Consider the following 12,264-nt stretch of genomic DNA (forward strand, 5'->3'; position numbering starts at 1 on the left):
ACATGTAGTGAATGGTACATTTGTTCTGCTTTGGTTTTGATATTCCTTGGCAAAGATTATGTGCCTGCACTGTGGCTCCCTGCATAAAGCAGGCGTGAGTTTCACTGGATCCATTTTTATGAAAGGCTGCGACCATTCAAAACTTTTGTCTCTGATTTGAAAGTCAATAAAAAACTGTTGCTGATAAAGGTTATAGCTGATGAAAAGAGGGTAAGAATGTTTAGTAGTGGTAAGGACTTAGAAATTAGTGATTTAGATAATTTATGAATGTGACCTATCCAAACTAAATAGTGCCTAAATCAATGAAAGTACCTTATATGGTATATTAACGTATATTAAACACACATACAAACAAGAAGAAACCCATCCCCAAATAGTTCTTAAGATCTAAAAATAATGCCTCAGGATTGAATGAACCAGTAGCCTTCTACACAACTAGATTGGAGAAAAGGAAAAAAAAGAATTGTGGATGATAATTATGTTTTGGGGAAAAGAATAAACTCCTTGGCTGTGTTTAAACTATCTTTTAAGAGCACCATGAAGTCTTCTTTGAGGCTATTGTTCAAAACTTGCAGGCACAATCTTCAGATCATGCAAGAGAGATGCCCAAGAGAAGAATGCACAATTAAAATAAGGGGGGCTGGCGGGGGGGGGGAGGAGGTAGGTAAGGAGGGGGAAAGAAGAAAATGAAGAAAGAAGAGATTCTGCTTATGGCCACTGCCCAGGCTGCTGGTTTAGTGTAGTATGAACATAGATCTTGAGTACGGAGTACACAATGAGAATTTTGGGTGTGTTTAATCATAGTGCATTGACAAAGAAGACATAGAATCATAAAATCATAGAATTGTTTAGGCTGGAAAAGACCTTCAAGATCATCAAGTCCAACTGCTAACCTAACACTGCCAAGTCCACCACTCAACCATGGCCCTAAGCACCACATCTACACATCTTTTAAATACCTCCAGGGATGGCAACTCAACCACTTCCCTGGGCAGCCTGCTCCAATGCTTGACAACCCTCTCAGTGAAGAAAGGTTTCCTAATATCCAATCTAAACCTCTCCTGGCACAACTTGAGGCCATCTCCTCTTGTCCTAGCGCTTGTTACTTGGGAGAAGAGACCGACCCCCACCTCGCTACAACCTCCTTTCAGGTAGTTGTAGAGAGCGATCAGGTCTCCCCTCAGCCTCCTTTTCTCCAGGCTAAACAAACCCAGTTCCCTCAGCCGCTCCTCATAAGACTTGTGCTCCAGGCCCTTCACCAGCTTCGTTGCCCTTCTCTGGACACGCTCCAGCAACTCAATGTCTTTCCTGTAGTGAGGGGCCCAAAACCGAACACAGTACTCGAGGTGCGGCCTCACCAATGCCGAGTACTGGGGGATGATGACACCCCTAGTCCTGCTGGCCACACTATATCTGATGCAGACCAGGATGCTACTGGCCTTCTTGGCCACCTGGACACACTGCTGGCTCATATTCAGCCGGCTGTCCACCAACACCCCCAGGTCCTTTTCCACCAGGCAGCTTTCCAGCCGCTCTTCCCCAAGCCTGTAGCGTTGCATGGGGTTGTTGTGACCCAAGTGCAGGACCTGGCACTGAGCCTTGTTGAACCTCATACAATTGGCCTTGGCCCATCGATCCAGCCTGTCCACATCCCTCTGTAGAGTCTTCCTACCCTCCAGCAGATCAACACTCCTGCCCAACTTGGTGTCTTCTGTGAACTTACTGAGGGAGCACTCAATGCCCTCATCCAGATCATTGATAAAGATATTAAACAGAACTGGCCCCAATACTGAGCCCTGGGGGACACCACTTGTGACCGGCCACCAACTGGATTTAACCCCATTCACCACTACCCTTTGGGCCTGGCCATCCAGCCAGTTTTTTACCCAGCAAAGAGTATGCCTATCCAAGCCATGAGCAGCCAGTTTCTCCAGGAAAATGCTGTGGGAAACGGTGTCAAAGGCTTTACTAAAGTCTATGTAGACAACATCCACAGCCTTTTCCCTCATCCACTAAGCGGGTCACCTTGTCATAGAAGGAGATCAGGTTAGTCAAGCAGGACCTGCCTTTCATAAACCCATGCTGACTGGGCCTGATCACCTGGTTGTCTTGTACGTGCCGTGTGATGGCACTCAAGATCTGCATCATGAAGTATTTTCAAAAAATAAGTCATCGCTTGGTAGGTATAGCAGTCTGACCCTAAGACTTTGTAACAAGATTTGATTGCCATCAGTGTGAAAAAAATATTTAACTTTCTATACTTCGAGGAAGTTAGAAAGACAAAAATGCAGCTGTGACATTTGAGGAAATGAAAAGTCAACATATAACAATGTAAATCACACATAGCAAATACAGCTATAATAAACATACCTTTATCCATCTTAGATACAATGACAAATACTTCCAAAATTCAAATTATATTTTACAGCCTAAGTAAATATTAAAAGGCCGCCAAATCTGCTAGCATAAATCCCTGTGACCTCGCAAGTTTTCACCATGTGCATTAAATAAAATGAGAATGAACCATGAAGGCATTTTTACTCTGCTGAGAGAACACACAGGTAAAAAGAGATACTTTTACCAGCTGCTTTCAGAGTGCTGTATTTCTGGAAGACCTGTGGAACTGTGGGTTTGTCTACAGGCAGGTTTCATATTCTTTTACTGCGAAAGTTATAGAAATGGTCGTAAATTATTTGCGTGGTGATGGCATCTGCAGTGCAGGAATGGCAATCACCAAAGACACCATCTCAAATAGCTTATAGTTTAAGAGAAAGCATTCCACTATGAGAATAATTTATATCAGGACAGGTGTGGTCACTCCTGTAGAGTGTATCACTCACTTCAGTTGGCTAAATTGTGTTTTTGCAGATCATACTAGGGAAAACACTTAGCATGTAAGGTCAGGTTGGACAGGGCTCTGAGCAACGTGATCTAGTTGAAGATGTCCCTGCTTATTGCAGGGGGGTTGGACTACATGACCTTGAAAGGTCCCTTCCAACCCAAACTATTCTGTGATTCCATGATTCTATGTTAGCTTTCCGCAGTGACAGCGTATGTGTATGCATTTACCTTCTGTGCAACGCAGTGTAACTCCTCAGCAAGAGGTGTGTGCACTGCTATCAGGGGCAAGCATGCACCCAGGTGACTCCACAAAACCAGCTGAAGGTCTTGACAGTTCATATCCTAGTCTTCCCATCAGATCACTTCCTTTACTGTTAGTAATCTGTCTGTCCCTATTAATAATGTTTGAGCAAGTCTTGCAGAACTGCAGCAGTAATCAGTGTTTCAAGCTGTAACCCTGACTGCACCACATAGAGAGACTTAAAATTCCTTTTTCTCTGATAATTTGAAGCTTTATATTTAATATTTATTGCAGTGCATAGTCTCAGGAGATGACAGCGGATGCATGATAAATATGTTATCTCCCCCCCAAACAAACAGACATCCATCTGTCTATCCAAAAGACGGTACTTGCCAGCTGTGCATATATAAAGAGTAAATGTAAAACCAGCTGTTCAGTCAGTTCATCCCATATAGTGAGGTTGTCACTGTAATCACTTTGGCTGGGAAAATTTCCAGTCATCACACTGCTGCTCCTCATGAATCACACTTGTCAGGAAAATGTCAGCATCTTTTATATGGCATTTGGTTATTTTTAGGATGAATGCTACAAGTGTATTTAGGGCAATTACTTTCAGGACTTCAGAGAAATCAATTGATAACACTAAAAAACATATGTCTGGCTCTCCACTGAAGCAGCAGACTTGATGTTTGAATAAAAGTATAGAGTTATCCTTCCAGTGCACTCCATCACTATAAGCCCCAACAATAAAGCCTCATACAGTTTCCTGAATTTCTGAAAAATGGACAAGTTGGAACAGTCCTGAGAAAAGCAGTGATGGTGACTGGTCAGAGATCTAGAAAATATTGCTAGGAGGAGAAATCTGAACAAGTGGTGTTGTAAAGGAAAAAGGAAAATATGACTGAAGATTTGAGAACAAATTTCAAATAGGTTGCAGTCTGTCACAAAATAAAAGGCAATAAATTGGTCTTGTTTAAATTTAGTGGATAGAATGTGGCAGTAAAGATTCAAGCTGGATATTAAGACAAAATTTCTATGGATTAGGACAAATGGATTAGCTAACTTAAATTTAAGCATATACTATGTTTATAAATATTTGGATAGAATCCCATATCATCTACTTCTAGAAACTTTTTAATTCTCTTCAGAGATATACAGATACAGATATAAGCTATAGATTTTATAAACATACAGCAGTATGATAACAACATTTCAGGGGAAAATTAATACGTGCCTAATGAAAGCTCTGTGGCTATCTGTTAGTACTGCTGATCTATGAGAATGGGTGGACAACTTGCATTTTTAAGGGAAACCAGAAATTTTGATTAGGCACAGGTACTGCAATGTCAGGGAAAACAAGTGAGGGGTGCCGCCTTCTGGGACCAGTGATGTCAAATGTACCTGGTCCAATTTTTCATTGACGCTTTACCTGATAAAGATGATTTTGTACATCCTACAATAGTACCCCAGCCCATGAATGGCATAACATCAAAGTGGTTTTCTCCTCCACTTTTCCTTCTTTTCACTTTTTTTTTCTCCAACACTTTTCCCAAGGATCTTTGGTTAAAACTGAAATATCCTTGATGAAAAGCACATTTTCATTACATTTTTAAAGGGAAAATTGCTTCAGTACACCAACATTTTTCTGAAGTGTTCCACATGTGAAATGGTTGGGAATGTTTCTTTAATTAGCTACTACTTTTTTGTCTAAATCAAAATATTCCTGGCTATAGGTTTCAAGGTCTGCACCTGAAAATATTAAGCTTTTGAACATTAGTCTATTTCCTTGTGTTTTGATTTTCAGTTTATATTTATATTAATTAGTTATTACAGCTCTGTACTTGATAATGTAGATGAACAGGTGATTTATATGCTGTTTGAGATTATCCAGAAAAATTTAAAAAAGCTGAGTCATCATCATAGTTAGTCAATGTTTTCTAATATAAATTGTTGTGAATGTCTGTTCTCCAGGAAACATCAACATTTTGTATTCGTTTAGTTTGAAAACATTTTTGAAATATGGAAATGTCTTGGCAAAGGGAAATTCTTTTTTTACCATAATCATAGATAATGTAATCAGGGCTCAGCTGCACTATTCAGAGCTGTACCATCTCAAAGCTGAAGAATAGATTCCTTCCCCATAGATAAAACGGAAAAATGCTACAGGATATGAGGAAAAACAGGTTCCTGAATACCAGAATAAACTCTGAAAGACTCATTTAAATTAATTGTAGTTATGATTAGCCTCAATACAGGCAGAGATCTTTTTCTGGATGTCAGCCTCTGATATTCTCTGACCCATACAACCCAGTCATAAGACAAAGCTAAATAACCGAAAATTTACTCATGGCTTTTTTCCATTTTTTGACAGTCCCTTTGCCCTTTGAATTAACTCCAGTCTTAAAATAGGATTTACCTGGATTTATCATCGTTGACTTCTGCAATATAAACTATTCCTCTGGGGTTCTTTAAATTCTTCTTAGTGTGGCATTTCTAGTGTGTACACAATCAGGTGAGCCTGCAGTTTAATTTGGTTGCATTCATACATGTGCACCTCTGGCCACTCAGACACAGTTTCACACTTAACAGGGTACAGCTAGGAAGGAAGAGGTGCATAAAGGAGGAGTCATGAGGAACAAAGCCAGGGGAGCATCTAACAAAGTCATAGACAAGGTTTTAGGAGATTATTCCTTTCATTGACTTTGCAATAATATTTCACAGTTAGTTACACAGAGACTTTGATTTGGTGAGAACAGGAGCTGATTAATTACATCTAGAAAACTGGGCTGTGCAAACCCTGTAGGCATTTTTGAGCTCAGCCCTGAAGTTTGCTTAATAGTTGTTGGATTCGAGCAAACAGCTTCAGGCTTGCTTGGGGGACAGAGATTTAAAAAAAAGAAATAAAAGCCTCCCACCACTTTAAGGGAAATCTTCCACAGCCTCCTAACCATCCTGTCTAACTGACAAAGCCCGGAAACTTCACCACCTATTTTCATAGTCTTCTAAACTACTTGCTAGTTTAGAAGTATGTGTGAAATGCATGTGACCCATTTTTTGCCATTGTATTGTACTGTAGATGCAGAAAAGAAAATAGCCAGCTTTGGGGCAGAGATCCAGAGATGTCCAGATCAAGTCAACTAAAGTTTGACCAAGATGGTCAGCATACTGCTTGCCCTATGAACTATGCTAGGAGAAAAAAATATTAGTAACTCTTTCTAAATACATACATAACTAAAGAACAGAGCAGTTCCCACTGTCTTTTGGAGTGTTCTCACAGAGATTAGTGCATTGATTTCCATGGAGTTTTACATCACCAAGTGTAAATGCAGTGTATATCACTAAAAACATGAGACAAAAAAGAGGTAAATTGAATGCTCTTATGAACTCAGTGATAGCACCCATTTTATATGTTTCTTGTCAGTTCTTTTTTAAATACCATGTTCTTTTAAAAAAAAAAGAAATGTCTGGGCCAGGTGGGATTGTCTGGCTGTACCTCGTACCCTTGGAGAACAATGGAGCCTCCATGACGCCAAAGAGCTTCAAAAGGTCAAGGTGTGACAAGCAAAGGAAGGGTGAGATTCAGGAAAGAGATGGGAGACTAAGTTGGCAGAGTCCCTGAAAAACTGCTGAAAGAAGCAGGAACAGATACATTCAGAAAAAAATCCTTGAAGGTCACTGGAGACTTTGGGGCAACCAGAAAATGAAGCTGTTAATAAATGAGTTTGGAAGCAAGGAATTGCTCTGCAAGGCCACAACAAATAGATGAAGATGTGTCTATGAACTTCTTTTCAGTTCTCTCTCATGTAGTCAACTGTGGAGTCACTTTAAGTTTTACAGAAGCTAGCTATTCTAGTTCTTGTTCAAACTTGGCTTTTGAGATTATAAAGTCCCTTGGTGTTTTGGATATGCTCTTTAATAAGAAAAATGTTGAGGTAGATTCACCTTAGGGCTCCGGATCCTGTTCCAAACCCATTTATACATTTGACATCCAGAGCATCCTGTGGCAAAGCTGTGCATTGACTTCACTTTATCAACAGCATTCTTAGTCTTATAGCCTCTACCACCTTTTTCAGTTCTCTCTTTTTTCTCATACATAGAATCCATGCCTACGATTGTCCTTGTAGACATCATCTTTACCTCTTCCCAAGTTGTTATATAATCTGTTTGGAGTCAGTTCATCACACATTTTTTCTGCTCCTTCCTCCTCAGAAGGAGGACTCCTCACACTCTTCCCTTGCTCCAGCGTGGGTCCCTTCCATGGGCTGCAGTCCTTCAGGCACAGACTGACTCCCGCAGGTCACAAGTCCTGCCAGCAAACCTGCTCCAGCGTGGGCTCCTCTCTCCATGGGGCCACAGGTCCTGCCAGCAGCCTGCTCCAGCGTGGGGTTCCCACGGGGTCACAGCCTCCTTCGGGCATCCCCCTGCTCCGGCGTGGGGTCCTCCCCGGGCTGCAGGTGGATATCTGCTCCACCGTGGACCTCCCTGGGCTGCAGGGGGACAGCCTGCCTCACCATGGTCTTCCCCACGGGCTGCAGGGGAATCTGCTACGGTGCCTGGAGCACCTCCTCCCCTCCTTCTGCACTGACCTGGGGGTCTGCAGGGCTGGTGCTCTCACATGTTCTCACTCCTCTCTCTGGCTGCAGTTTGTTGTGCAGGTTTTTTCCCCTTCTTAAATACATTATCCCAGAGCTGCTGCTACCATTGCTGATTAACACAGCCTTGGCCAGCAGAAGGTCCATCTTGTAGCCGGCTGGCATTGGCTCTGTCGGACATAGGGGAAGCTTCTAGTAGCTTCTCACAGAAGCCACCCCTGCAGCTCCCCTGCTACCAAAACCTTGCCAAGCAAACCCAATACTATTGGTAACAAAAATATCAGTGATATAAATAAGTGGGTAAATGAGGATTTTCCTATTTCAGAAGGCAGACTGAATGCTCTCATGATGAAAGTCGACAATAATGTTAACGATTAGCTTGGGAAGAAGAATTTTGAGTGAGCTACACAGTGTTTCTGTTAGAGAAGTTAAAAGAAACATGGTAAGACGTCTTTGGGTATTCTGGGGGCACATAGTTCATTACAACATTTTATGCTTCCTGACCTGAGGGAAAGCATTTATTTAGTTGAGAACAGTTTTGCTGTACACTTTGTCAAATGTTTTGCCTATAGTATACTTAGGTAGGTCTGACGATATGTAAATAAAAATGATAGTTATAATAATAATATTCTTAGCATTCCATGGTACAGTTTATTATTCTCTTAAATGGATATAACAAGTCCCACAAAGTTTCTGTTAACCTCAGCCAGCCTAGGATTTTTAAGGCACTCAATATTGCTGTGCTGAGAAATCTACCATCTGTTTTAATAAAGAAGCATGAAAGTATATTATTTAATCAGAACAATGAGCAGAGACCGTGAAAACAAATATTAAAAAAAATGTAGGGAATGGATGCAGTGACATACAGGACTAGAACTATATTTTAGAAGTCCAGTCTTTCTGCTGTCAAATGTTGCATATAACTCGGCCTTGGCTGGAATTATTGTGTGCAGTATCAAATTCCTTACAGACCCACAATTGCAGGATCAGGCTGATTGCATTTACACATTGATTTTCATGCTCAGATTCATTGATTCATCTCTCAGAAGGAGAAGGACTTTTCTGAAACTAGTACTGTTAAACTAACATGAGCAATTGTCAGTTATCAACACTCATGCTCCATGTTTCATCAACTCTCTGAGAATCAGGTTTGTTACATCACCTCTGCACTTATTTATCACTTGAGTTCTACCATGTTTCCTTATTCCCAACATGTACAGAGGAATGCAGAAGGGATGGAAGGACAAAAGGGTGGACAGACAGATGAATGGAGTGAAGGAAGGAAGAAAGGGAAGAAGAGAGGGAGGAAGGAAGGAAGGAAGGAAGGAAGGAAGGAAGGAAGGAAGGAAGGAAGGAAGGAAGGAAGGAAGGAAGGAAGGAAGGAAGGAAGGAAGGAAAGTTGGTTGATTAGCTCTGTAACCTCTGTGTATCAGTACAACCCACCTGGGAAAGACTGTAGAAATCAGTGTGGCATTTGGCCTGTGAGAGGTCCACCTATAGAGAGGTCTTTGGTGGCAAAAATCTTCTAAAGAAACATATAAATGTATGCAGCAGAGTGAACAGAGAGCTGAAGGCTCCTTTGAGAATAATATATTCCTCTCTTGTAAAGGTCAAGTTGTGTCTGCTGGTCTCAGCTAGCTCTGGAGAACTCAAGCTTCGCTCCATGTGTTACCACAGAAGCTTTCCAGAACATTTTCCTCACATAAAGAAGAAAACAGCAACAATGCTAATTGAAATGAACTGTCAAAAGCAATGAAATGCTCATTAACTCTAATTGCCAGTACTTTCACTTTTCATGATAGTTATAAAAGGATAAATCAAGGGAATCAAAAACTTTAACAAATCTGCTAAGAAATCCATACATTTTGACATTCCCTGCCCCCTTCAGCCAATGCAAGTAGCAGAAAATGAGATCCTTGCTGTGTTTCTGTAAAAAGAAAAAGACAAGAAACAGCCAGCCTCCACTGACCTCTTCACCTCCATTAAGCACCAACTCCATATGAAATCTGTAAGTAGCTCTGTCCTATATGAGATGGTGGAAATTTCTAGCTTGGAATACAGACTGCACTCTTTGTTTTCTGGTTTTGCATCTGACTTGCCCCGGCCTAATGAAATCACCCAGAAGTGGGTTTTCTTAACTGTATTACATTGTGATCTACAAGGGAAGAAAAGGTAGGCCAGGTGTCCTTCCCTTGCCTAATCACCTGTTAATCAATTTTCTTAATAGGAAAGACCTTTGATTGGCGCTAGTGTAAGATATGGCAGAATCCATCCATAGAAAACTGGACCTTTCCCCAGCAGCACTAAAAGCAACCAATAATCTTCCAGGCAAAGAAAAACACCTGGCCTAGTGGTCACAGATTAATCCCAGGTCAGAAATCATTTGTTTTATTGCTATGTCTTCTTCTGTAGCTCTAAACAAATCCTTTCACCTCTCTCTGCTGGTTTTCTTCCAGGCTTTCGCTTGTTCTTCTAATTCATAAACTCTCAAAATTAGTAAGCTTTTCCACTTCATGTTTCGTAGTAACTACCACAGCTAACAGGTTCCCTGTATTTGTTTAAACAGTCCAATAATTAACAATAACATGAAGAGAACTGGTAATCTTTCTTGAGTACATCTTCATGCTGGTTTTTAAGTTTTTACCTTTGCTGAAATAAGTCTTTCACATGCTTACAGCATAATTTTTAACATTATTAATTTGTTGACAATCCACTAATTGCTACAAAAGGCAGAAGATGGCCTGGGTATAGATCTGAATCTGGCTTCTGGTGGTATGATTGACAAGGAACTTCATGTGGTAAGTGCTCAAGAAAAGAAGAAGATTAGATGGAAAGATTACAGTCATATAAAACATTTTAAGTTATTAAAAATGATTCAGGGGATGTAAATAATGCTATTTCCATATGTCCTCAATATATTTTTCACTTTAGATATCTGTTTGAGAATACATTACACCTGCAAATTTCATTTTGTTAGAAGCATTAGCAGATGCCAAAACCCCATTTTAAACAAACCAGCTCAGTGGAACTGGGAAGTACTAATGCACCATTTTGAAAGAATCCTGAGATATTTTGAGGAAGCTATGCATTTATCATAATAGCTGAGTGACTCAGTTCTTCTGGAACAACCATACATATTTTTTGATGGTCTTTTTGTTCCTATTTATGGGAGGGATCCAGTTTATAAGCGTACAGTTTTAACAGTAGAGGCAGATGTTTCTGATAGCCTGGACAGCTAGATACTGTGATCTTAACTTGGATACCCAAAGGGCATCAATCTTGAGAACTTCAAAGGCACCCGCCTGTCTCTATTGCCTCTATAGAGAACTTCAATAATTCCTTCAGTAGGTCAAAGTTAGATGCTTAAACTAGGTGGGTGGGACACTACTTCATGATTTTCTGTTTGGTACACAGTCTTTACATCTGTTCTGCCCTCCAGAGTGCTAAGCCTTATATATTCAAAAGGGAGAGAAAATCCCATGCCCAAAAAGTCTGCAGTCAAAACAGAGGAGACAGAGATATGATGGGAAGGAAGCAGGGAAGAGGATGTGAATTTGAATAGCAGGTTAGATGTGGGGCTGAAAAGAGAAATTGCATCTACAGAGTCCCAGTCCAGTAACTGGGTCTGCAGACCACACTACCAATAACACCATATTAAGCACAGTGCTAGAGACAAAAGAGAGAGAGCACATCAATGGCAGCAAAGATCTAGAATGAGACCTCTACCTTGGCAGTCCCAGAAATGGGTTCAGTCTGGGAATAAGAAGGAGAAGCGTACATCCCTGGCTGACTGCACAATGCAACAGGGAGAGGAGAGCACCAAACTGGCATCCTGTTCTGAACGCTAAAACATTTCATTTTTTTACTTTGGTTCCTAATATTTTATCATAAACTAAGCTTCCAATTTTATCATACACAGAGAATATATAACAAGACTTATTTATACTGTTAATAACTTCTAAGCCACATCCTTTTTTTCTTTTATTGCAGAAAAACTACTTTCTTTATAAAGTTAAAAAAAAAAAAAAATCTGCTGCTCAGGGTTGTCTAGGAACAATCTGCATCAGTGATTGGATTATGTACTAACAGCATTACTTATCCCCATCTGAGAGGTACCCTACAGGGAAAAGCTCCAAAGAAAGACACTGCATTAAGGGAAGATTTGGAAGTCTGATTGCATTCTGTTTCCATCTCTCTGCAGGGCTGGCTGTCAATGGCATTCAGAGCTGCACAGCAGAAAAGGAAAAACAACTCTCTCTCTTTAGCGTTGTGAGTCATCAGTGATTGAAAGCATCTTTACCCCAGTTTAAGGTCTGGCCAGGGGATGTGATCCAGAGTTCACTGAGAATTTGCGTTGACTTCATACAGGTTCAACTGTGGCCTGTATTTTTCAGCTGGAAACTGATTATTTACAGTCTCATGAAAGTGAAGGAATAAAGTGTGTAAATCTTACAGTGAAGATGCAGTTCATAACTATAAACATTCTCTCAAGCAGTGAATCTGGATCCAGATGGTATACAATATTAAACCAGCGAATCTGGATCCAGATGGTATACAATATTAAACTAGTGATATCTCTCTAAGCACATT

General features: G+C 40.6%; 1 protein-coding gene across 1 annotated transcript; it reads right to left on the reverse strand.

Annotated features, from left to right (window-relative positions):
- Nucleotides 1–923: 923 nt before the first annotated feature.
- Nucleotides 924–7,186, reverse strand: LOC128152233 (uncharacterized; the record flags this gene model as incomplete). The annotated part of the gene is given in 3 exon segments (XM_052810334.1): nt 924–1,317; nt 1,319–1,407; nt 7,025–7,186. Coding segments are annotated over 3 exon segments (645 nt in total), but the record flags the coding sequence as incomplete, so codon positions are not given.
- Nucleotides 7,187–12,264: the final 5,078 nt, after the last annotated feature.

The sequence above is a fragment of the Harpia harpyja genome, chromosome 15 (genome assembly GCF_026419915.1).
Source record: "Harpia harpyja isolate bHarHar1 chromosome 15, bHarHar1 primary haplotype, whole genome shotgun sequence".
NCBI classification, from domain to species: domain Eukaryota; kingdom Metazoa; phylum Chordata; class Aves; order Accipitriformes; family Accipitridae; genus Harpia; species Harpia harpyja.